Source organism: Musa acuminata, chromosome BXJ3-4 (assembly GCF_036884655.1).
Source record: "Musa acuminata AAA Group cultivar baxijiao chromosome BXJ3-4, Cavendish_Baxijiao_AAA, whole genome shotgun sequence".
NCBI lineage: Eukaryota > Viridiplantae > Streptophyta > Magnoliopsida > Zingiberales > Musaceae > Musa > Musa acuminata.
Window position 1 is genome coordinate 42,992,622 of NC_088352.1, and position 23,582 is coordinate 43,016,203.

Below are 23,582 nucleotides of genomic sequence, written 5' to 3' on the forward strand. Positions count from 1 at the left end.
ATATGTGCCAATCAAGTCAGGCCATCATTATCTATAAATTATCTTTCTTTAATTAATTGCAGTACCAGATGCAACACAACATTCAATATATCATGTAAATACATTATATACGTACCAGATCCCATGATCTATCTAATTGTATATCGATGCTAATTTTATCTAGCTACTAATAAAGAAATTAAACGATTGAAACTTAAGACTATGCCACGGTCACTAGCTAAGCTGATTTACTAATCTCAAGACTGAAGGGAAATTCAAAGACATTTGATTCTACCCTACCAAAATGATGAGAACTGACAAACGTGATGTAATATTTCATAGAGGAACTTTCTAGTTCCTCAAGGAATTGAGACCATGAATAAGGCTTGAAGGACTTAAAAACAGTTTTCTTCATCCACACTGAGCATATGAGCTTTTGTTAAATGCTACCAGAAAAGAAATGATAAATCAAAAAGTATATAACTACTTAAAATTACAATTAAAGAAACATATGACCAGAGAAAATCACAACCTTAAAGTCTTCCTTCCGTCTAACAGATGGCAATAGTTACAGTTTGGCCGATTTGTTCTGCCATGTTAACAAGAACTAGATATGGTGTATGCTTGTACATAACTGGGCCAGTCACATTAAAGTTGATTATTCTTGTGATCCCGTAGAAAATTTTAATTATCATGGGAGGTCAGAAGACATTCATGTTTCTTGCCTGATCAGAAATCAGAAAAAGGTTATATAATCATCATAAATTAGCAAAAAGAGACAACCTTAACTAGAATAAGTCGTCCATGTTAATAATTCCACTGAACTTTTAGTCCAGGCATAAAACTATTTACGAGCTCAGGCCAGGTACCGTGAACATGGTCGTCGTCTAGAAAAAAATCAGGCTTTGACTCAGTTATGATGTGTTCCTATCAAATTTAGAAAGAAGAAATTGCTTAGTACTACAATGAAAAAGCATACATGAGGAAGGATTAAGCTGTCAGATTCTTAGTAAAGCAGACTTTGTTTGTAGCCATCACAGACTTTTCAGGTTACCTTTGTACTAATTCTGACCATTCCTGTGAGACAATATGAGTGTGCAACAACCAACATAACATTTGCTACCCTACAGATCTATTATGCTTTACTAATGGAGTTTCCATGGTTGTCTTGCAAGAAAATTTGAAGATAGCATCAGCTAAGACTGACCAAATAAGGCCATCATGATTAAAAGATTGTACAGAAAAGGCAACATGGAACCAACTAACCAAGCACAATTTTGAGTCTAGTTTAAACTATTGAGAATAGCATATAAGATAACCAGGATGCATAAACCTATATTAACTCAGAGGAATTAAAAATAATGCCACTTGCAGTTACATTGATGAAAATCAGAAGTAACAAAAAAGAAAAGACATAAAGGATGAAATGAATAGATTGCTCCCGAATAGAAATGGACATAACCATGTTGCTCAGGTATTTGGCAGACAAATGACCTCTTTTCTACTTGTAACTGGACCGCTGGATCCTGACTCCTTTCCTGATTAGGACTCCTTGAAATCGGTTTCCATCTCTAGGCCTTTCAGAGACAAACTGATGTCCCAATATAAAAGCTGGAAGCATGCATCTCGAATTTCTGTAAGTACTCCTAGTTTTCATCTTCTATAAATGATTGGCCCTTGACTTGACTTGGGCAGGGATACAAATCAGATCCAATCAGCTCAATAACATTGGTTTGATTTGTGATGTTGCTCCAAAAGGATCTTAATGGCATGAAAAGAATCCATGCAACCAAGCCCAAACACCTGGGCCCTCACAGACTATTTTTGTGGCTGTTGTATGCAGTTTTATGTACATTTACAGCTTAAAATTATGTGGCATATCTTCACCTAATTCATAGTTGCAAGCACTCAATACTAAGAAGAACCACCTTATACAAACAATAAACATCTACTTACAAGTAAACATTTACAAGGGTGCCAGGTTCTTAGTCCACGTGTTTAATTTAAACTAGTAAACTAACAATTGAACCACCAATTATGGGCCAACAAGGTGCCTTTCACTCAAAACCTTTTTAAACATCAATACTTCGTCCATCTTTTAGTTTCACATCCCCCATTAGTGAAGACGGCTCCAAATTTTAGATGTTTTTGCCAGTTATTGATGTTTATTATAAATTTAATATTTTTGATTCACCACTTGAACTAGCTACCATGTGTTAGATGAACATACTTTCCTCACATTCAATTAGGGCATAATGTCTACTCCCCATTCAACGCAATCTTCAAACTTCAAATTTCCATGAAGCATAGAAAGATAACCTAAGAGGCACCCCGCACAACACAAGGATTGCACTAGGACATCCATGCTAACTAATGTCATCAAAGTGTATGGACTTGATACAGCATTCCTATCGAGACCCTATCAAGAGCATGTCAATGCACCAAATTTCTAGAATAAAGAACCTTCGCTAATTTATACATATTAAGGGACATGCCAAACTAAAAACCATAGCCATGGGCACAAGATTACAAATTAGAAAAAAAAAAAAAGAAAAAAAAGATGCAACTGCAAATTCAGCTAGAAAAGAAAAGGTTGAACACAAGGACAAAAATGTTCAACTTGAATATCGATGCTTGCTAAAAAGAACATGCATTGCCATGATTAGCATAAATAAAATACTAAATTCTGATATCTGATAACACTAGAAACATCTTCCAATGATATGATCACTTAAAGAAAGTGAAAATCTAACAAATAAAAATGTATCGTCAGGGACTGATTCAACTATTCATGTATTCACAATGAATTGAATCTTAATAGCGTACCTGTTTGCTATTACTGAAGCAAATTCAGTAAAAATTTTCTCGATTAAGTTTTCTGGAGACTCATCAATGAACTTAACTCCAACAGCATCATTTAACTCTTGCAGAAATGAGCACATACATTTTGCCCATGATTTTCCAAGGCCCTCTTCATCAACTGTGATTTAAATGCATAAGTTCATCCAAAAAAATTTGAAGAGAAAGCAACATAAAAGAGAACATACATACAAGAAAAGGAATTCCTAATATCATAAATTTCAACTTTAGATCCATCAGCAACTTATGCATATGTTGGCATTCTCTAATGCTGCTAGGCTTTGTTCCCCCTTATATCCTGTCGTTTAAATGGAAAAGCAAAACTAAGCAATAAAATGCATAGGTCTTCTAAAAGAAAACAAAGTAATGCAAAAAATGTAAAAATTAGGCGACCAACAAACACTTTCAAGAAATGCCATTGTCTGGTTCAGAATTGGATCAAGAATCCCATTTCATCTGATGAACTCTATTTCGAGTTTAGAATGGATAAGGAAAGTTATCAAGTCATAAGGAATCAATTCTTCGAATCCAAGTTGCATGACGAAATGAGTTCTTGAAAGCGGAGTTCATCGTTTTGTGTGATGCGTATGATGCCTTTTCTCCATCCTCTTCGATTCCTTCCTTCCTTCATCACATTGCTGCTGTCCTCCTTCTTTCCCTTATTTCTATCTGTTCTTGCACATTCTTTCTAAGCAACAGGTATAAAACCTACGGTTTCCCTTATTCGAGAATCAAGATTTCTGCGGAGCTGTACCGAAAACCAGACTGAAAAGGTCACATAAAAAAACACACAAATCATGAACCACAAATCTTTTGCCTACCATGAACGCACGCAAAGCGTCCGTCGCCAGATCATCCAACAGAAAACCAAAGATCACCCTAAATCCTACCTCAAATCATCCACCACAAAACGAAAGATCATCCCAGTCCATCTAATTGAGGATCAACCTAAAACTCTAATTCGGCAACAAGACAACGATCAAGAAGCGGGGCGAGCGGGAGAGCGATAAAAAGAAAGCGAGATCGGGTGGCTGATTGGCATACCTGAGCTGACAATCGCACTTGATCTTCCTCGTCTCGACGGCTGCCGCGGCCATCGTTGGCAGCCTCTTCCTCGCGCTCGCTCTTGGGTTTCTTGGGGGCATTTGAAGAGCGAAGAGACCTCCGCTGTCGCTTTATGAATATTTCCTCTTTTGTGCTTTCTTGAATATTATTATTTGTTTATATATATATATATATATATATATTCAGAATTCGAATTTTCCAAGAAGAATTGGGACAAAATTATTGGAGGGTTTATTTGAACGACTAATACTTAATCAAGCATGTGTGATGGATCTTAAAGATGAACGGACAGATCTTTACGGATTTAGGTACAGAAGTCCTCCAAAGGGCTCAGACCAGAACTATAAATTTGGATTTCTAATGGGCCAAATCATACGAGCCCAACACCCAAAGCCCGTTCTATCCATCGATTTCATATTAAGATAAGTCAACATTATTATGCTAAGCATGGTAATCATGTTAAAATAAACCTGCATACGTAAGATGGTGCCTGTATATTGCACGACAAAGTTGACTCGATCGTGGCTATGCACAAGGCAAAGGATGAAATAGACTCCCACGCCAAGTGCATGAACGATTAGCTAAGGGAGGACAAGGTGGGGTAGCTTCCAAAAACGTCCCTCCTTTGTGCTCGCTCACTCGCATTCACCGTAGTGCCCAACACCAGACGTCTCTCTCTGCGAAAAGGAACCGACGACTGACGACGCTTGTCCTTTTCCATCCAAGTTGTTTGTCGTGCACCCAAAACGCGACATGTGTGTCGTCGAGTGGTGGTGCCAGGTGTTCTCAGCTGCATCACAGCTTCAGCGCCAGCCCCCTCAATTATTGCACGCACTTTATTCCCCCCTCCCTCTGTGTAGTCCACACACCCACAGTACTACCACCTAGTGTGCCACTTTGCCACGGCTCTTCCCCCATTTTCGACCAGCTTCTCTCTCTCTCTCTCTCTCTCTCGCTATCGATCTAATTGCTGTGAACAAAACATGTGTAGTATTTTATTATCATTATTCGACAACAGGCGCATGGCCAAGTCACAGTTCCAACACACATCAATAATCTCACTTTTTTTTATGTTTGCTTGTTTTTGGAATAAAAAATAAAAAAGAAGCGGGGGGGTTGTAAAGAGAGAGGAAAGGAGTGCTTCAAAAGTCGGGACGGCTCGGATGGACGGATTCCAGGTTCAACCGGAGAAGCCGGTCTGGCTCCAAACTGCGTCGCGAACCCGGCTCATGTCGCGGCCTTTGAGCGTCCTCCCCGCGCCTTCCAGCACCGACGTCGCCAGGCACCTCCCGTGCGCCCTGGCCAAGTACTCGTGCGGCGGCAGCCACTCCCCATCCGCGTCTTCCTCCTCCCGCTCCGGTGACGGCCCTCCAGAGCGGGTCCGGAGCGCCCACGGCCAGGCCGGCACGTCCACGGGAGCCGAAGCCGCCGCCGCCACCATGCGGTGCCGCTCGTATTGCGGATGGGGGACCGGCGCCCCTGGGTACGCGTCCTCCAATGCCAGGGAGAGCCCGCCGACGTGGCGATCGGCCCAGCGGCGGGCGCCGGTGAGGCCCGTCCCGGGCCGGCCCATATCGTGGTGGTCGCCGTCGTCCACGGCGGCGGAGAAGGCCGGGTGATCGTCGGCGGCGGTGAGGACGGCGGGCCAGACGTCGTCCTCGGAGAGGTCGGGAAGATCGGCGGCGCCTCCGCCATCGCAACGGGCGGTGGGGCTGAGGAGCCGCTCCGCCCCGCGCCTGCGCCCCTTGGCCATAGTCGCCGCCGCCGCCCAAGGGTACGCGCAGTGAGGGAGGGAGGATCGTCCGTCGTAAGAACCACGCGGTCGCGAAGGAACTGCCGGCGCCGCTATTATTTATAGGCCGAAGCGCGTCATTTGGGGCTTGGTTTCATTTCGTCCATTCTCGGTGGAGCTCATTAGACGTAGCAGTCTAAGCTCATGTCCGAAAGTGGTGGCCCCATGCGCACGTGGGTACGTTCTGGGGCAGGAATTGCTATTGGTCGGACCAAGGTTTATCTGAGAACAATCGTTAGAGTATACCCCAAGAAAAAAATGAAATTACGATCGTTATCGATGGGCTCACTACGAATCATGGACACAAATCATAAGACATGTGGCATCTCCATGATCAGTGGCGACAAATCGATCGTTCGAGGTGGGCCAACGTTGACATGACTCGCACCGATCAAAGGCTCGTGAAAGACCTCATGTGATAACAATCGCACCCCTATAATATAAACGAGTTCAAGTCATGGTATCTTCTTCTTCGCGTTACCTTTCCTGGTCAAAATTGTATGAATTATATGAATCTTGTATGCTACTGTAGTCTAAGATGACCATAGATAATTATGGCTGTAGTTCCACTGCAACGAGGCATAGATCTGAGACAAAAGTAGCTCAAGATTAATCCAATCTTCCATCTGTTCAAAGAACTGAAGCACCTGAAAAAAAGAATAAATTGCTGTTAAATGTTATTCTAATGTCATGCATTATAGTGGAATCAGAATCTAACCTGCATCCAGACACATAGCTCAGCTCCTTACACGCATTACTTAGGCTTGTCTCCTCTAATAGGCTTCTTACTATGCTTTGGAATCTTATTTCAACTCTCTAATCAAATTATTTGCTTTGATTCACGTGGAAAAGAAGGGGAGTTGGTTTTGATTGGGACATCATCATGATTGTGATGGTGTTTTCCATGTGGTGCCGACACCGCTGCCAAGGAAGCCTGTAATCTCATACTGAAGCTTTTACCCAAACCCAGCTTCCCTGAGCACATCAGCTTTCTGCACTGATGTATTTGCACGTGTACTGCCATGTCCTCTGAGAAAAGCATCTATACCAGCTCGAAGCTTAATCAACTCCGAGTGTCTCTCCTCGAGCATAAGTTTTGTATCTACCAGCTTCATTTGTACCCTCTCTTCACGCCAAACCTCTGCCATCTGCAACGTGTTTCTCTCTTCATCCAATTCCTCTCGGAGTTTTGTTGATTCCCTCTTCAAAGATTCTACTTCAGCTTTGTTGTCTCCAATCTCTCTTTTGCAAGCTTGTTGCACACCTCCTGGATAAGCTCACGTTCCTTCCTCTCCTTCTCATAGTTCTGCAAGTACTGCTTTGCCGATAACTTGGCCTCAGCAAGCTCACTCACCAGCTTGGAGTTCATAATCTCCATCCTCTTCCGGCTTCTCCTCTCTCTGTTGAGGCCATCCTTGATGGCTGCTATTATGTCCCTAACTTTCTCATGCTTACTGATCTGCCATGAAGCCTTTTCCTCCCAAGGCTTCCTCATGAAGCAACACAGCTTTTGCTTCGCTGACTGTCTCTCATTTTGAAGCTCATCAAGGTAGAGATGAGCCTGCTCGAGCTCTTCCCAGAGAGAAGAAATGACAGAAGCAGTGTTCAGCCGAGTATTGACAAGTTTCTGGTGACCATGATTATGACAAGTCTCACGCACAGATATTAAGCACCCAATATCCCATTTTGTTGCCCTCTCCAATGCAAAATTGTGAAACTTGCCCCAAGATTCAAGCTGCTTTCAGATAAAACAAATAAAAAGGATGCCATATCAAAATGAACAGATAAACCTAATTGAATACAGAATATTAATTTCTGCAGAGTAGAATCCCTCGAAAAACACGAATTAGGATTTGATCAAATTAAATGAGCATTCTCCAAATCGATCCATTATTACATCAAATATCTAATAAATTGAAGTGGGATATCCCCCCATTGAGGGTAAATGATTCACAATTTGGGGGAACTATTCTTCTCTGTGAAGAAAAAAGAGGATATCTAATCATTCCTAGTTTTTCCACCTGTAAACTGTAGGTAAAAAAGAGCGATTTTTAGGACGAACCTTTCGAAAATTAGACTAATGCTGCGCAAAATCCAGAGGGAAAGATCGAGGAAAAGACATGGGAAAAGAAAAATCCCATTTCCATCATAAAGGTTCTTGAAGGACGATCCTGAAGCATTCAGCATTTTCGGTTTTCATCACACGAAAATCTCAGCTAAAGTATCGAATTCTAGGTTAAAGATCAATCGATAATATATGTTTCCCAAGAAAGGATGCGTTGCGGTCCTACCTTGAACCCAAGCCGACCGCCCCTCCCTCGTCGTCCGCTGCCTTTAACTCCCGCCACACAAATGCCACAGAGCCGCTGCGAGCTTCCTCGCTGAGAAGGCGCCCTCCGGTTTTCCCACTTCACACTCCTTCTCCTGATGACTCTTTCCACGAGCGCCGGCTTGCTCTGGCGTCTTCACCAATCGGACCGCATCGTGGAGCTTCCACCACAGGATCGGAGCGGCGGAGCCACGCCGCCTTCCGCCGTGGTGGTGGGCCAGTCTAGAGGTTATCGTTATGGCAGAGCGGATCGCCAGAACGGCGCCTTTCGGGAATTGCATCCGGCCGGCCGATCGCCCCATCAAGTCGTAGCTTCTATGGCAGAGAGAGAGTGTGTGTGTGTGTGTGATGACGTAGAGGCGTATATATATATATATATATAATAGAAAAATAATGTCATTTTTAGATATAAAATCATTTTGTAATATGATAAAGAGGCTTAATCATTAACTATACGACTATAAAGGTTAATTTTTTGACCTACATATCATGGTTTAGTAAAATAAAAGACATTAAATACTTTATACAAGGTGGATTTAAGATGAAAAATGTTTCCTAGATAAACTTGCAAAGCATTATTTATCAATTCAGTATTTTAACATGGCATAAAGTTGCAACAGAAAATTATCATAAAAACGTTACATAAATTTCACAAAGATTGTAAGACTTATATCATTTGCCTTCTCAAGCATCATTTTCATGGATAGCTGCCCGAATAGTATGGACGGAAGGAGGTGCATATGATAGAAGTACTTTTCACTGTTCTCCACATCTTGTCGAAGCTAAAAACAATACTTTGTTTGGCTCTCAAATCAGAAAGTGTACTTTATCGGCCAGTATGTTGGATCATTTGCACATCAAATACTTTGTCCTTTATGTTTTACTTTGTTTGCATTCTGCTATCTTCTCAATGACATAAAAGATGAGAATTCTCTCCTTTTCTCTTTCTCTCTCTCTCTCTCTCTCACCAGTTTCTGCACATTGTGATGAGGAAAATATCCAGAAATACAGGGATTTAGTGATGGGACATATGAGATTAATTTAAAATTTTAATTTTAATCTTATATGGGTTAAGTGAAGAAAAAATAAAAGATTTATATATCTTTGATTAGTAAAATTGGTTTTCAATTGTCGCATTTTTTGATATGTTGATTTATATATCTGAATTGATTAATGCATATCTTTGAAATATTTTTTCCATCTGATTTTTTTATTTCTTGAAATCTATTTTTCATATAGTATTTGATATCATCCCATTGTCTAGAGAGAGTAAAATTTGTAATTTCACTATTCTATGATGAAAAATTAATCTGATTTTGCTCATAGTTTTATTTCCTTTATGTTGAAGAATTTTTTTTACATAAATTTTGTCTCCTGATTTATGTAATATTTTATGATTAATCTGATTGATCTGTACTACTTAAATTATATATAATATACTTAATATTAAATTATAATTTATTTGATTATGAGATAAAAAAATTATTTGATATCCTCTAATTAATCTAGAGAAATTTTTTTTGTAATCTCATTATTTTATGACTAAAGATATTCTAATCTGGTTTTGCTTTCCCTTGATGTTGCACATTTTTTTTTACATAAATCTTATCTTGTGATTTGTTTTATATTTTATCATTAATTTGATTGATATATATTAATTAAATTAGTTATAATATATTTGATGTTAAATTATATATTATTTGATTAAAAAAATCTCTTCTTTTTTTTTCTAACACAAACAATAACAACATAGGTGATGCAATGGTGTTAGTTGTGACTTAATAAATTAGATGTATGTCGTTATTAAATTATATTCATCGTATATCGTAAATGATTCGAGTCTCCCATAACAATCTATATCCCTATTGACAATGAGTTCTGACTAGTATGACTCAGAAAGTTTAATGTCATGTTCATCCAATTTTATCGCCATACATTTAGTCTAATACAAGGATTGTGTGAACTGTGGACAGCTACTTCTTTTGTGCTTCTCCGATGACATCCCACCCAGAGATTTCAATAATACACCAACTTCGCAGGTATTCAATTGAATGCATGGATCGGAAAAACATAGGATTGCGAAAACTTAATGAAAGAAGGAATATGAGTCAAGAATATATCCAAATTAATAATATTCTATGTGTACTTAAAATTCTTTGTATAATAAGTTATCTTTGTTGTCTCGTAATTTGATCGACTCTATAAGTATTAGTCAAAACCACCATTAACGACTGTTGGCACGAGGTGGTGACCATCTCTCTCGTTGACAAGTAGCTGAGGAAGTGATTTCGACGATACCAGAGTTGACAGCCTAATGCATCCCAGCAGGACTGTGCATGGCTTTCCGTGCAGCACCTTTTTGGATTCCTCAAGTCATTGATCTATTTGTCTCGATGGTTGCACTCATGGCCTCGTATGAATAGAGAAAGACCCCATCTTCTTCTTCCCGCTTCACTCTCCCAGAGCTCAACGGCTACACGGGATGGGGTCAAGTGCTCCCCGGGAGGAGCTCTCCTCGCCTCTCTTATTCCCCGCCCACGACGATGGCCACGGCCTGCCCCTGCAGGCATCGACGTCGCTGCCTCCCGTGGCCGCCGACGGCAAAGCTCACGGGACCAGCGGGAAGCTGGAGAGCATACTGAACGACACCTCCATCCCTTGGCTCCGCCGCGTCGGGCTTGCCTCCCAGATCGAGATGAGGCTGCTCCTCTCCCTCGCGGCGCCGGCCATAGTTGTGTACCTAATCAACTTCGTCATGTCCATGTCCACCCAGATCTTCTCCGGTCACCTCGGCAACGTCGAGCTCGCCGCCGCCTCCCTCGGCAACTCCGGCATCCAAATCTTCGCCTATGGCATCATGGTAACTACAAACCTATCTGAGGTCGTGTGGCAAATAACGCATGAAGATCGCATTGACTGTCCGCAGCTAGGGATGGGGAGTGCCGTGGAAACGCTGTGCGGGCAGGCGTACGGCGCCCACAAGTACGAGATGCTCGGAGTATACCTCCAGCGGTCGACGGTGCTGCTCATGGCCACCGGCGTGCCACTTGCGGTGATCTACGCCTTGTCGCGGCCGATCCTGGTGCTGCTGGGGGAGTCGCGGGACATCGCCAGGGCGGCGTCGGTCTTCGTCTACGGGCTGATCCCGCAGATCTTTGCATACGCCGCCAACTTCCCGATTCAGAAGTTTCTGCAGGCACAGAGCATCGTGGCGCCGAGCGCCTACATCTCGGCCGCGACGCTGGTGGTGCACCTGCTGCTGAGCTGGGTAGTGGTGTACAAAGTCGGGCTGGGGCTGCTGGGCGCCTCGCTGGTGCTGAGCCTGTCTTGGTGCATCATCGTAGGGGCGCAGTTCGTGTACATCGTCACCAGCCGGCTGTGCCGCTCCACGTGGACCGGGTTCACCTGGCAAGCCTTCTCGGGGCTGCCGGGGTTCTTCCGGTTGACCACGGCCTCCGCCGTGATGATGTGCTTGGAGACGTGGTACTACCAGATCCTGGTGCTCATTACTGGGCTGCTGAAGGACCCGGCGTTGGCCCTTGATTCCCTTTCCGTGTGGTGAGGACTAGTCTTCAATGCCTTCTTACCATTTGTATCGTCCTCTTCCTGTTTTAGTGGCATGCACCGTTGTTTTTTTTTTAACATATATGGATCAAATATTTGTTTTATAGAATCAAATCTGAATAGATCTAAAATAAGGGATTAAGGATGTTTCCATAAAACTTATCAAATCCATTATAATATGCATGAAATCCTACAACAATTAAGAAATAGATTAATACGGAAGCGTATCTGATGAATCCATTAGATTATTTTCTGAATTGATCGGTGATTTGGTCTTCCAATTGCAAGTATCCTTTTAGAGCTTTAGATTTCTCCTTGACGGGTGAAGAGAAGTTTTTCATTCGATATTGCAACCGGGGACCATAACCTTATTTATAGTCTGATGAATCTACAATTATGATTGTATTCATAATCGATGAATCTGCAATTATGCCTGAAGAGTTTCATTTTCCTAACTTATCTCGTCATTAAGTTAGGAACATGACTGATGGTATCCACATAATTAATTTTCATAACAATTATGTCCCTTAGCCAAATAATTTTACTTTAATTAGATCACTTTAATTTTGGCTAACGAAAATAATGGCTTAACACATTTAATTATACATATATGACTCTTAATATTCTAACAATCTCCCACTGAGTGAGTCACATATGTATCCTTATAAATGTGATATTCTTTATGAGCTCAAAAATATTGTCATTATTAAATAGGACATACAAAACAATCTCGTCCATTGACTATATTAATATAGGACCAAAGCGGTCTTCGCTATATCAATCATAGCTAAACCCATCAATGATCACTAATATTAATATAATCAAATGACATAGATCAATTATGAAATGTATAGTATGAAAATTACATGAATGTGATATGTACATGTCAATTTTCAACTGGTCTAACTTTATCTTTATGAGATCATTAATAACTTTAATAGCCATAATGTACAAAGTATAATAAACTGAAGCTTTATTTATGATCAGAAAATATCTGTACAAATATAGAATGCATAGAACATACAACAAACATATGACAGACTCCCACTAAACTAAAGTTTCCTCAAATTCTGATATACTCATATGAGCAGTATGCTCATGAAAGACCTTGGGCGGTACACCTTTTGTGAGAAGATCTGCCAACATAAAGTTTGTTCCCAAGTGTTCTATAGAAATTTGTTTACTTTGTACCTTTTTTTCACAACTAGGAACTTGATGTCAATGTGCTTTGACTTAGTCGAACTCCTATTGTTGGAGTATAAAACAGCTGATTTATTATCACAATATATCTTTAGTGGTCTTTCAATCCCTTGTAGTATTTGCAGCCCTATGACAAAATTCCTCAACCAAATTCCATGATTGGATGCCTCAAAACATGCTACAAATTCCGCTGTCATAGTGGAAGAAGCAATAAAAGATTGCTAGGCACTACGCCAAGAAATCGCCCCACCAGCCAACATATAAATGTAGCCCGAAGTGGATTTCCTACTGTCTTGGCATCCAGCAAAATCGGAGTCAGAATACCCAATGATCTCCAAATGGTCTGATCTCCTATATGTGAGCATATAATATTTTGTCCTATTTAAATATCTCATGACTCTTTTAGCTGCCTTCCAGTGATCCATTCCAGGATTGCTTAAGTATCTGCCTAACACTCCAACAATGTACGCTATATCCGAACGCGTACAAACTTGTGCATACATTAGACTCCCTATAGCTGATGCATAGGGAATCTTCTGCATTTCTTGAGTTTCCATATTTCCTTTAGGGCACTGATTGAGACTAAACTTGTCTCCCTTTGCGACAGGGGTGTCTCCTGATTTGCAATCATGCATGCCAAACCTTTTGAGTACGTTATCGATATAGCTCCTTTGTGATAATCCTAGAATACCCCGGGATCTATCTCGGTGTATCTGGATTCCTAATACAAAAGAGGCATCACCAAGATCTTTCATCTCAAAATTTCTAGATAGAAATTTCTTGGTTTCGTGCAATAAGCCTCTATCATTTGTGGCAAGCAGAATATCATCCACATACAATATCAGGAAAATGAATTTGCTCCCATTGAATTTGTGATACACGCAATCATCAACAGCGTTCATATCAAAACCAAATGAGATAATTACTTGATGAAATTTGTGATACCACCGACGGGATGCCTGTTTTAGTCCATAGATGGATTTTATCAATTTACAAACCATTTTCTTTGGGTCTCCTGACACAAAGTATTCTGGTTGCACCATATAAATTATTTCATCAATGTTTCCATTGAGAAATACTGTTTTAACATCCATCTGATGAAGCTCTAAATCAAAATGTGCAGCTAGAGCCATAATTGTCCTAAAAGAGTCCTTCGTTGAAACCGGAGAGAAGGTCTCTTTAAAGTCAATCCCTTCCTTTTGAGTATAGCCTTTTGCCACAAGACGTGCTTTATACATCTCCACATTACCTTTAGAATCCATTTTGGTTTTAAAAAATCCATTTACAACCAATGGGTTTCACACCTTCTGGTAATGGGACAAGTTCCCAAACTTTATTGTCTTGCATGGACTTATACTCTTGATTCATTGCCTCAATCCACTTATCCGAATTAGAATCCTTCATGGCTTGACGGAAGTTGATTGGATCATCTTCCATTATACCACTACTTTCTTCATGTTCCTGAAGAAATACCATATAATCATCTGAAATGGCACCCCTCCTTTCCCTAGTGGATCGTCGCAAAGGTGCTGGCTCTTGCGGCATAGATTCTTGAGGATGTTGAGTTTGTTCCTCATGAATAATTTCTTCATATACTGCATAGGAGTTGAAATGACTATATCCTTTTGAGGTATAGATTTTGCCATATTAGTAGCAACTATATGAATCGAATCAGACTGAACCAATTCTTCCTCAAAGGTAAAGTCTTTAATCTTATTTCTCCTCCCAAACTCAATATCCTCAAAGAATGTAGCAATACCCATCTCAAAAATATTTCTTGATTTGGGATCATAAAATTTATACCCCTTAGATCGCTCAGAATAACAAATAAAGTAACTGCTTATTGTTCGGGGTTCCAATTTATTTTCATTAGGCCTGTAAGGCCTTGCCTCAGCTGGACAACCCCATACATGAAAATGTCTTAAACTAGGCTTTCTCCTAGTCCAAAGTTCGTAAGGAGTTTTTGCAGTTGCTTTAGTTGGTACTCTATTAAGAATGTAAGCTGTAATTTTTATTGCTTCTCCCCAAAGTGACTCTGGCAAAGTAAATTGAGAAATCATACTTCTTACCATGTCCTTAAGTGTGCGGTTTCGTCTTTCAGCTACACCATTCATGCTAGGTGACCCAGGCATTGTATACTGAGGGACAATTTCACACTCCTCTAGGTATAAAGCAAATGGTCCTGGACGTTGTTCACCCGAGCCATCATTTCTGCCATAATATTCTCCTCCACGGTCAGATCTGACGCTTTTTATCCTTTTGCTGAGTTGATTTTTAACTTCAGCTTTAAATGCTTTGAACACATTCAAAGATTGAGATTTTTCATGTATTAGATACAGGCATCCATATCTAGAGTAATCGTCTATGAATGATATGAAGTATTGTTGACCATTCCATGAAGGTGTTGGAAATGGTCCACAAATATCTGTATGTATCAATTCTAAGACGTTCGTAGCTCTATATGCACCTGATCTCTTAGGTTTGGTTTGTTTACCTTTAATGCATTCAACACAAACATCTAGACCTGATAAGTCAATGCGATCAAGAATCCCATCTGACACAAGTCTTTCAAATCTATTTTTAGAGATATGACCCAAACGTTTATGTCATAATATACCAGACTTTTCAATTTTATATTTAGTACCTTGCAATTCCGTATTCAAGGTTTTATGATAGGATGCTATAGTATCAAGTAAATATAGATTGTCATAAGTCATAAGTAAACCAGTTCCAATCATATTTGAATTTAAAGATAAATAAACTGATTGTTTCCAAATGAATAAGAATAACCAGATTTGTCCAAATAAGAAATAGAAATTAAGTTCCGTCTAAATGACGGTACAATAAAAGTATCTTTTAAATTCAAATAATATCCGGTACATAATAACAATCTAAATATTCCTATAGCTTCCACATCTACCGATTTTTCGTCCCCCACATAAATGCATCTCTCAGCATTATTGGGCATTCGGTAGCTCGAGCAACCCTGCTTTGAAACACTGATGTTAGTAGTTGCACCGGAGTCTAACCACCAAGTGTTTCTAGGTACTGAAGTTAAATTGACTTCTGAACAAACCAAAGTAAGGAATGTTCCCTTTTTAGCATGCCAAGCATGATATTTAGCACAGTCCTTCTTTAAATGCCCAGATTTCTTACAGAAGAAACAAGTATCATCCTTATTTTGCTTCTTTTGTACTCTACCCTTATCAGCCTCATTCTTTCCACATTTGTGTTTTCTTTTCTTGCCCTTAAAATTGGTTTCGTTTAAAACCAGTACTGGATTGAGGTTAGCAGATATTTTTATAAGAGAACCTAAATAAGATAAGAACAGATAACCAAAAATTATACTCATATTTATTACCATAAACTTAAGTAAATTCAAATAATGATATAACCCATCTCAAGATACCAAGTGCAACATTAATATCTTGTCTTTGGACTTCAATATTAATTGCTAGTGGTAGTCTTGTTGTAATGATCAAATACTGATAATAAGGCATGTAAAATGAAAAACCCATCTTTGGATTGATTTATCATTTACATGTATAACTTTATAATTATCATGTATTACCATTACAAGTATGTATAAAATCTTACCAGTCATTAACCTTCCTTTGGGCCGGATAATTACCACATGGATGTAAATACACACTACATTTAATATTTTCATGAGAAATATTATATATGAGAGGTCACTTTGGCGACTTCATATATTAAATTACTCAATCTAATATTAAACAATCACTAATTAAATTTGGATCATATTAGTCAAATTGGTTTGATCTTAATTTGTTGACCGATGAATCTTTAAAGCATGTAAATCATTCAATTTATGTCAACAAACAACTTTATAGAACCAATATTATGTTTAATCCAATATAATATTGCAACAATATTATTAAACTAACATAATATTACAATAATATCTAATTAATTAAATTTATATTAATTAGATAAAATCCAAAAAGATTTTGGGAAATTTATGCCGTGCAAAAATGAATTTTTACATATTGATGAATAGGAAAATACACGAAGTGGAAAAGATAATCCAAAATTAAACTGATATCACATCAGAAAAAGGTACTAAATTGAATGTGAAGCATACTGCCGCATGATTACATAAAACCATAATCTTTTCCAACGATAATAGAACCAAATCACTTCAAAATAGTATGATTACATAAAACTATCATCTTTCCCAACGATGATAGAACCAAATTACTTTAAAATATTGATGAAAACATAATTAAAATTTATGAAAAAAAAGCTTAAATGTTCATCAATCATTGTAGGATGGCTCTGATACCACTTGTTGTTTTCTTTTAACATATATGGATCAAATATTTGTTTTATAGAATCAAATCTGAATAGATCCAAAATAAGGGATTAAGGATGTTTCCATAAAACTTATCAAATCTATTATAATATGCATGAAATCCTACAACAATTAAGAAATAGATTAATACGGAAGCGTACCTGATGAATCCATTAGAGTATTTTCTGAATTGATCGGTGATTTGGTCTTCCAATTGCAAGTATCCTTTTAGAGCTTTAGATTTCTCCGGTGAAGAGAAGTTTTTCATTCGATACTGCAACCGGGGAACATAACCTTATTTATAGTCATAACTAATGAATCTACAATTATGATTGTATTCATAATTGATGAATCTGCAATTATGCCTCAAGAGTTTCATTTTCCTAACTTATCTCGTCATTAATTTTCATAATAATTATGTCCCTTAGCTAAATAATTTTACTTTAATTAGATTACTTTAATTTTAACTAATGAAAATAATGACTTAATACATTTAATTATACATATATGACTCTTAATATTCTAACATCACCACACCTGATACCTCAACTCGGATGTATAGAATCCAAATCGCATAGCGTTCTCCGGGTGACATGCTTTATATGTTAGATTTGATTTACTAGTGTTGGATTTTTCTGTGCTGCTTGTTGGTGCAGTATGGCCATCAATACTGCGACATTTATGATCTCAGTCGGATTTAACGCCGCGGCAAGGTCAGTCATCACCATCTCTCTCTCGCTCTATGACCAAAACGGATTTGTAATCGCACTGCGTCCTCTGAAGCTTGTTTCTACTTCCCACAGCGTGCGCGTAAGCAATGAGCTGGGTGCCGGGAATCCCAAGTCGGCGGAGTTCTCGGTGGTGGTCGTCACGGCGGTGTCTTTCGCGGTATCCGTCGTGGCGGCGATGATCGTCCTCTGCCTTCGGGACTACATCAGCTATATCTTCACTGAAGGCGAGACGGTCGCTCGTGCCGTCTCTGATCTCTGTCCTTTGCTCGCCGTCGCCATCGTCCTCAATGGCATACAGCCTGTCTTATCAGGTACCAGTAATCATCACTCCTTTTTAAGCCGATGCACCATGAAGCAGCTGAGGTAGATTTGTGGGTTCAAACTCTCATCATCAGATCCTACACCAATTGCCACTTTTAAGTGCATCATCTCATTAGCTAATAGCTACGGAGACAAACAGACATCGGAAGTCAAACAACTGTAGCATCAGTCCATTTGTATGAATTCTGTAATAAGCGTGATCTACGTAACTGAAGGTGTTGCTGTTGGCTGTGGATGGCAAGCATTTGTGGCATACGTCAATGTTGGCTGCTACTACATAGTTGGTGTGCCAGCAGGTTGTCTCCTTGGCTTCAAATTTGGCTTGGGAGTGAAGGTAAACGCTTAGACACGAGCATGCATTTTCGTGACCTCCTGATGGTAAACGTAGGTGACACAAGTCATTAATGTGCAGGGAATATGGTGCGGGTTGATAGCTGGAACAGTCATCCAGACACTTATTTTACTGGTGGTCACTTTCCGAACCGATTGGAACAAAGAGGTAATCTCAAGTTTATTGCATTTAATCTCCTTTCCAGCCAATGGCTATCCCAAACATTTGATTGATACCGGTTGATGATCCCATGTTCTTTGTGAGACAAGCAATCGGATAGTAATTTGAGGCTCATTGATTAGTAAGATATCAAGTTATATACAGGATGATGATTCTTGTCATTATCATAAGCTTCTCCTACATGATTGAGCAAGAGATATGAACTGATATTTCACAATGAGTCTTTTTTATAATCCATCTTCGCGTATATCAGAATAATTCCATCCAGGCGAGGACAGAATGCAGAATCAAAACTGTGATGTTCTATGGCTAAATGACAAATAGATTTAAATGATAGGAGAAGATGAATGTTCTCAAGTTATTTATGTTAGCAATTTAGCAGAGAAGGTTCTGATGTTTTCTGTGTTGCAGGTGGAAGAAGCTAAGAAGAGATTAGATAAATGGGAGGACAAGGAGGAGCCCCTTCTATCCTAGATAGCAGCTACCTGTTGATCTATTCAGATCATCCTACTTGAGGAGCCAATAACATCCAGACTGAATGGCATTGATCTGGAATCCATTGATGCTTTGAAGAAAGAGGGAAGGGAGAACATGTGATGGATACTTTGAGGGTGCTAAGCAAAGGGTGAATAAGGTAGAGGTCCATGAGTTTGTGATTCAAATGGACACCAACCTCAAATCTTTGATGGTCCTCTGAAGAGATGCATCACTCCCTGGAACGAATCCATTCTTCTCTTCAGAAGAGAAGTTAGCACGGGTTTATGTATCGATATATTCCTTGGAGAAATGAACTCTTAGACGATCAAACTCTCACTAATGTATGAAGTGGTTGAATCCGTTGACGAAACAATCCTGTTGGCTGTTCACTCCCAGAATGGTCAATTCCCTGTGGATGGCTTCGGTGGACTTCACATCTGATATGCCACTTCTCAATATAGATCCCATACGTTGACTTCTGCTGCCACATGATTTTGACCCGAAACAGCTTTTCTACGTGCGTAGTTTTTGCAGAATAACTCATGTGACTCTCTTTTGTGCATTCGGCAAGTAGATCGATCTGGCTGTGGACGAGAACAGTCAGCGTTTTAAGTTACCAAGTGCCCTGTTCTTGGACGACTTCCATGAACTACGTGAAGGTTTGACTTTTCTAACACAAAAGAAACGTTGACCATCAAAATTGTGGCGGAGCGCAGCATTATACATGGATGTGCCCAGCTGACAGCCTTACACATGGATCTCATCCATCGCAAACTGCTGCTGCTGCTCTTCCTCGCTCATCTTCTCACCCAGCTTCGCCTCTCAAGCAGTTATCCCGACTTTTGGAGCGCCACATGCGTGCTCTCAAACACCAACTCGAGCATCAACGCCACCAACCTCAACGCCCTCCTGCCATCCCTCTCCTCCGAAGCTGCTGTGGAAGAGGGCTTCCTCAACGGCACAGCCGGCGAGAGCAGGGATCGGGTTTTTGGCTTCGTCGCCCGAGACGCCATCGTCGCCCGAGACCAAGTTTGGTATCCTGATTGCTTCCTCCGGGTGGCTAACAGAGACTTCTTCTCCATCTTAGATTTCTCTGAGCAGTACGTGAGCACGCTCGATCCATATAAACGTGACCGAGACTGAGCGCTTCAACCGGTCGTTGACACAGCCGATGAATCGGCTGGCCGCCGAGGCAGCCTCCTCGCTTCGGATGTTTTCGATGGGAAAGGCGGAGTGCACGAGCAATAACTCAGTATACAGGCTGGTGCAGTGCACGAGCCAGCCACCAGCGTTACTGCCGTCGTCCTCAGGCATCATGCAAGGTAACGATCAAACGCCGCACAACTTAACGGATGACTTCGATCTTGTAACGGAAGGCTAAAATATTGACTTTGAATACAGGTGCAGGAGGTGCTTGGGCGAAGAAGCCTTAAAGAACAATTGTTGCGGTCGCCCTCTCAGTTGCTGTTCTCGTTGTGTTGGTGTGGTAAAACACCTCTATCGTCTCTGTGTGGATAACCGAGTCATAGAATGTCGAGGCGCAGCTTTTTCTCACAAGGTGCAATCTGTGTGTGGTGCATGTTTGATTACGTGTGTGGCCAAGTGATTGATAATGTAGTCTAGTGGTTCCTCCAATTGACACAAACTTAATTCCTGTAATCAAGCATCAGATGGCTCATTTCGGAGCTCTGATACTGATAATGTTGTCGATCTTCTGAATCATGTCATGCGGAGTCACATATTTTCTTATCATAGAAAAATTGAAGCTCAACATGCTGATTTGATTTGCACAAACACAGTACAAGTGCAAATTTATTCGAGTCTAGCTGAAAGAGCAGTACATAATACAAATGAATGGTTATTGCAGGAACGAAACAAAGTAGAACGAGCAGCTTAGGTAGTGGGAAAAGATAGAAGTACAGCATCACTTCAGACTACCCTAAAGAGGTAATTATTACAACAGAGTACCTTCGCCAATGCTCTGAAGAAAGTTGCATGTTCTTGATGGCAATCAGTCTCTGGTTCACAGGTGGACGGAGGCAAGAGCTGCGGCTGGAGTCGGTGAGCGTCCCAGAACAGGGCTGAGCGGCTTCCCCCGACCCATGGTGAACCCACGCGTTCCGTCGGGCATTCTTGGCCCCTGCGGAGTCTGCTTGCTTGACGCTTCTCCTCCATGGCCGAGTGCCCCACCGATCTGTGGAGCCTGGGTCAGCAAGCCACGCCCACTTAGATTCGGAGCAAGTAGTCCGTGTGGCTTGACTCGTCCCCTCCCCCACGCTTTCCTCGGACCACTCTGGTTATCTTCATTCTGTAAAGACATGGGACATGAGTCTGGCGAAGACATGATCACGGAAGCTGGAGATATCGGACTTACAGTGTGGTCGAGTAGTTGTTCGATGCGAGGAGAGCCTAAGGTTTGAGAAGAAGGAGATTGGTCATCCTCGGAGTACAATTCGAAATGGTTGCCTCTTATCACAGATTTTGGCTAGCGAGGAAGCAAAAGAAAAGCTCAGGATGTGTAGAATCAGATTCATTAATCTAACGAATGCCGAGGCAAAAAATAGATCAAGTTACCGAGCATCTTAGCATGGTTCGAACTCGAAGGCCTTTTCTCCAGTTCCTTTCATCGTTTAGCTTCTCGACCTGCACAACGACAATGAGATTTGCTCTGTGAATGAAGAATCTCGGTAAGGAGTTCGAAGGTGTCAGACATATAAGAGGTCGTTAATTCGACTTACCGCCTTCTCGGCTTGCTCTGTGGTCTCGTACTCCACCAGCGCATGCAGCTTCAAGCAAGTAAATTGCAAGATTCAAATCGAAAATTAAGCACTAGTAGCAGAAGTTTGATGATGAGAAAGTCTATGATTCAACTTAGTTTTCATTATAAATATGAGCGACAACGAACCTTGTTGCTGATTAGCAAATCGCTTTTCGTGCTTCTTGCAGAATTGGGTTCTTGAGGATGGCATATTCGGATGTTCTTCACACTGTTCAGAAATCAAGAAAAATAACATTTATTAGCTGTTATGCAACTCTTTTTCTTTTCCTGTTTGCGCAATCGATAGGGATAAAAACGCAAGCATTTGACCTCCCAACAACACTGAACATCTTTTCAAGGTTCTGACGTGAGTAATCCTCGGGCAGGTTTTCCACCACAACAGTGCGAGACTGCAACAGAGAAAGCCACATATCAATCACGTAACAGAGATGTATAGATCGAACTGATTCCTTCATCTGTCGTGTCTTATGAACTCACCTGCAGTTCCTCCTTGTCTCGTTCCGTGAAGACTTGTTTACGCTTGATCTTCTTGCCGTCCTCGCTAAGAACCTGCAAAACGTGCGTGATGACAAAGGTTTCTTCCGATGGCATGTGGTGGAGCGGACATGGGGAATGGAGGAAGCACTCACAAGCTTCGTCGAGGTCCGAAGTGCTTTCGCCAGCATGTGGTTGTTTGCGCCGAGACACTTGATCTTTTTCCAGGACGCAACCACTGACATCGGAACTGGAGACAAGAGGACATGTGATTGCCGTCATCAAGACACTGTAATCAGATCCATAATTGCGCCGGCAAAGGAGCATCATTTTGCTTACCATAACCCTCGGGATCTTTGTTCATGATCTTCATTAGGAAATCATTGGCAACCAGATTAGTATCACTGAATTGGTACTCCACCTGGATGCGGAATAGATTCAGTCAAAGAACACATGCAAGAGATGGGTGGCGAAGAGGGATCAGAATCAGCAGCAAGAAAGAGACCTGCTTGACGATCTTCTGAATCATGTCGCTGTTGCTCTTCGAATGGCCAGCAATCTTCCCGTGGAAATCCGGCATGAAGTGGACAGGCTCTTGCTCCGTAAAGTAGAACCACTCCGGCCCCAGCGCCGCGCCGCCGCCTCCGTTCCCGAAGAACTGGAGGTAAGGGCAGAAGCAGCCGGCCGACAGGGCCGGCGCGGCCTGCAGCTGCGACCTCGGTACGAACTCCGGCGCATGGACATTAAACTTGAACCCCGCAATCGCCTCTGCTGTCTCCTCCTCCTTGCTCGATAGCTTGACCTCCTCCTCTTCTCCTCTGCTTTCTTGTTGTGCCATTGTTGCTTCCCCCACCCTTCCCCTCAGCCCTCCCTCCCTCTCTCTATATCGCTGTTTCTGTTCCTCTCCCACCGTCACTCCAACTTATTCTGCGCCTGCATCTAACTGCACGAATCTTCCAAACTTCCTCTCCCTCTTTCTCTCCACTTCTTTCTCCTCTTTTCTGTGGCGGGAGTGTTTCTGGCGACTGTTTCCTTTGCTTCCTTTGACTCCACATTTCGCGCATCGAGCAACTTCCTCCTCGAACTAAAACGCGACCGTTTAAATGACCTCATCATCTCCAAGGGGCAGTTTGGTCCTTTCCTTCTGGGAAGCCGGATATTCTTGGAAGTCAGTATCGCTCCGGGA

The 23,582-nt window shown here is 41.2% G+C and overlaps 3 protein-coding genes, 1 long non-coding RNA gene and 1 pseudogene across 6 annotated transcripts; 1 reads left to right on the forward strand and 4 right to left on the reverse strand.

Annotated features, from left to right (window-relative positions):
* Nucleotides 1–44: 44 nt before the first annotated feature.
* On the reverse strand, nucleotides 45–4,020 carry LOC135586145 (uncharacterized). 3 transcript variants are annotated; one of them, XR_010496197.1, is made up of 3 exons: nucleotides 3,883–4,020; nucleotides 2,806–2,959; nucleotides 45–906 (listed from the first exon to the last, which is right to left on the reverse strand). It is a non-coding gene; the product is annotated as an uncharacterized LOC135586145 (long non-coding RNA). The 3 variants fall into 3 exon arrangements; XR_010496196.1 differs by lacking the exon at nucleotides 45–906 and adding an exon at nucleotides 3,031–3,136 and having other exon boundaries at nucleotides 1,290–2,959; XR_010496195.1 differs by lacking the exon at nucleotides 45–906 and having other exon boundaries at nucleotides 1,290–2,959.
* Nucleotides 4,021–4,876: 856 nt separating this feature from the next.
* On the reverse strand, nucleotides 4,877–6,061 carry LOC103982883 (protein S40-6-like). Its single transcript, XM_009399947.3, has one exon. The coding sequence runs from the start codon at nucleotides 5,654–5,656 to the stop codon at nucleotides 5,084–5,086; it is 573 nt and encodes a 190-aa protein (XP_009398222.2). The 5' UTR covers nucleotides 5,657–6,061; the 3' UTR covers nucleotides 4,877–5,083.
* A 288-nt stretch (nucleotides 6,062–6,349) lies between these two features.
* Nucleotides 6,350–8,326, reverse strand: LOC135636440 (uncharacterized; annotated as a pseudogene).
* Nucleotides 8,327–10,454: 2,128 nt separating this feature from the next.
* LOC135634806 (protein DETOXIFICATION 40-like) lies at nucleotides 10,455–19,509 on the forward strand. The gene is made up of 7 exons (XM_065145419.1): nucleotides 10,455–10,884; nucleotides 10,951–11,582; nucleotides 17,760–17,816; nucleotides 17,907–18,145; nucleotides 18,371–18,489; nucleotides 18,568–18,654; nucleotides 19,078–19,509. The coding sequence occupies exons 1-7, from the start codon at nucleotides 10,507–10,509 to the stop codon at nucleotides 19,138–19,140; spliced, it is 1,575 nt and encodes a 524-aa protein (XP_065001491.1). The 5' UTR covers nucleotides 10,455–10,506; the 3' UTR covers nucleotides 19,141–19,509.
* A 1,430-nt stretch (nucleotides 19,510–20,939) lies between these two features.
* Nucleotides 20,940–23,336, reverse strand: LOC135635479 (la-related protein 6C-like). Its single transcript, XM_065146567.1, has 10 exons — nucleotides 22,902–23,336; nucleotides 22,736–22,817; nucleotides 22,552–22,646; nucleotides 22,400–22,471; nucleotides 22,232–22,311; nucleotides 22,049–22,130; nucleotides 21,882–21,929; nucleotides 21,718–21,786; nucleotides 21,518–21,628; nucleotides 20,940–21,451 (listed from the first exon to the last, which is right to left on the reverse strand). The coding sequence occupies exons 1-10, from the start codon at nucleotides 23,232–23,234 to the stop codon at nucleotides 21,167–21,169; spliced, it is 1,257 nt and encodes a 418-aa protein (XP_065002639.1). The 5' UTR covers nucleotides 23,235–23,336; the 3' UTR covers nucleotides 20,940–21,166.
* Nucleotides 23,337–23,582: the final 246 nt, after the last annotated feature.

Excerpts from the sequence above, each read along its gene's own strand:
- LOC103982883 (XM_009399947.3), bottom strand. The coding sequence starts at position 5,656 with ATGGCCAAGGGGCGCAGGCGCGGGGCGGAGCGGCTCCTCAGCCCCACC.
- LOC135634806 (XM_065145419.1), top strand. The coding sequence starts at position 10,507 with ATGGGGTCAAGTGCTCCCCGGGAGGAGCTCTCCTCGCCTCTCTTATTC. Across the intron at positions 11,583-17,759 it reads CTTGATTCCCTTTCCGTGTG|TATGGCCATCAATACTGCGA; the intron begins GTGAGGACTAGT and ends TTGTTGGTGCAG. Across the intron at positions 18,655-19,077 it reads GAACCGATTGGAACAAAGAG|GTGGAAGAAGCTAAGAAGAG; the intron begins GTAATCTCAAGT and ends TCTGTGTTGCAG.
- LOC135635479 (XM_065146567.1), bottom strand. The coding sequence starts at position 23,234 with ATGGCACAACAAGAAAGCAGAGGAGAAGAGGAGGAGGTCAAGCTATCG. Across the intron at positions 22,647-22,735 it reads CAAAGATCCCGAGGGTTATG|TTCCGATGTCAGTGGTTGCG; the intron begins GTAAGCAAAATG and ends TCTTGTCTCCAG. Across the intron at positions 21,930-22,048 it reads ATTTGCTAATCAGCAACAAG|CTGCATGCGCTGGTGGAGTA; the intron begins GTTCGTTGTCGC and ends ACTTGCTTGAAG.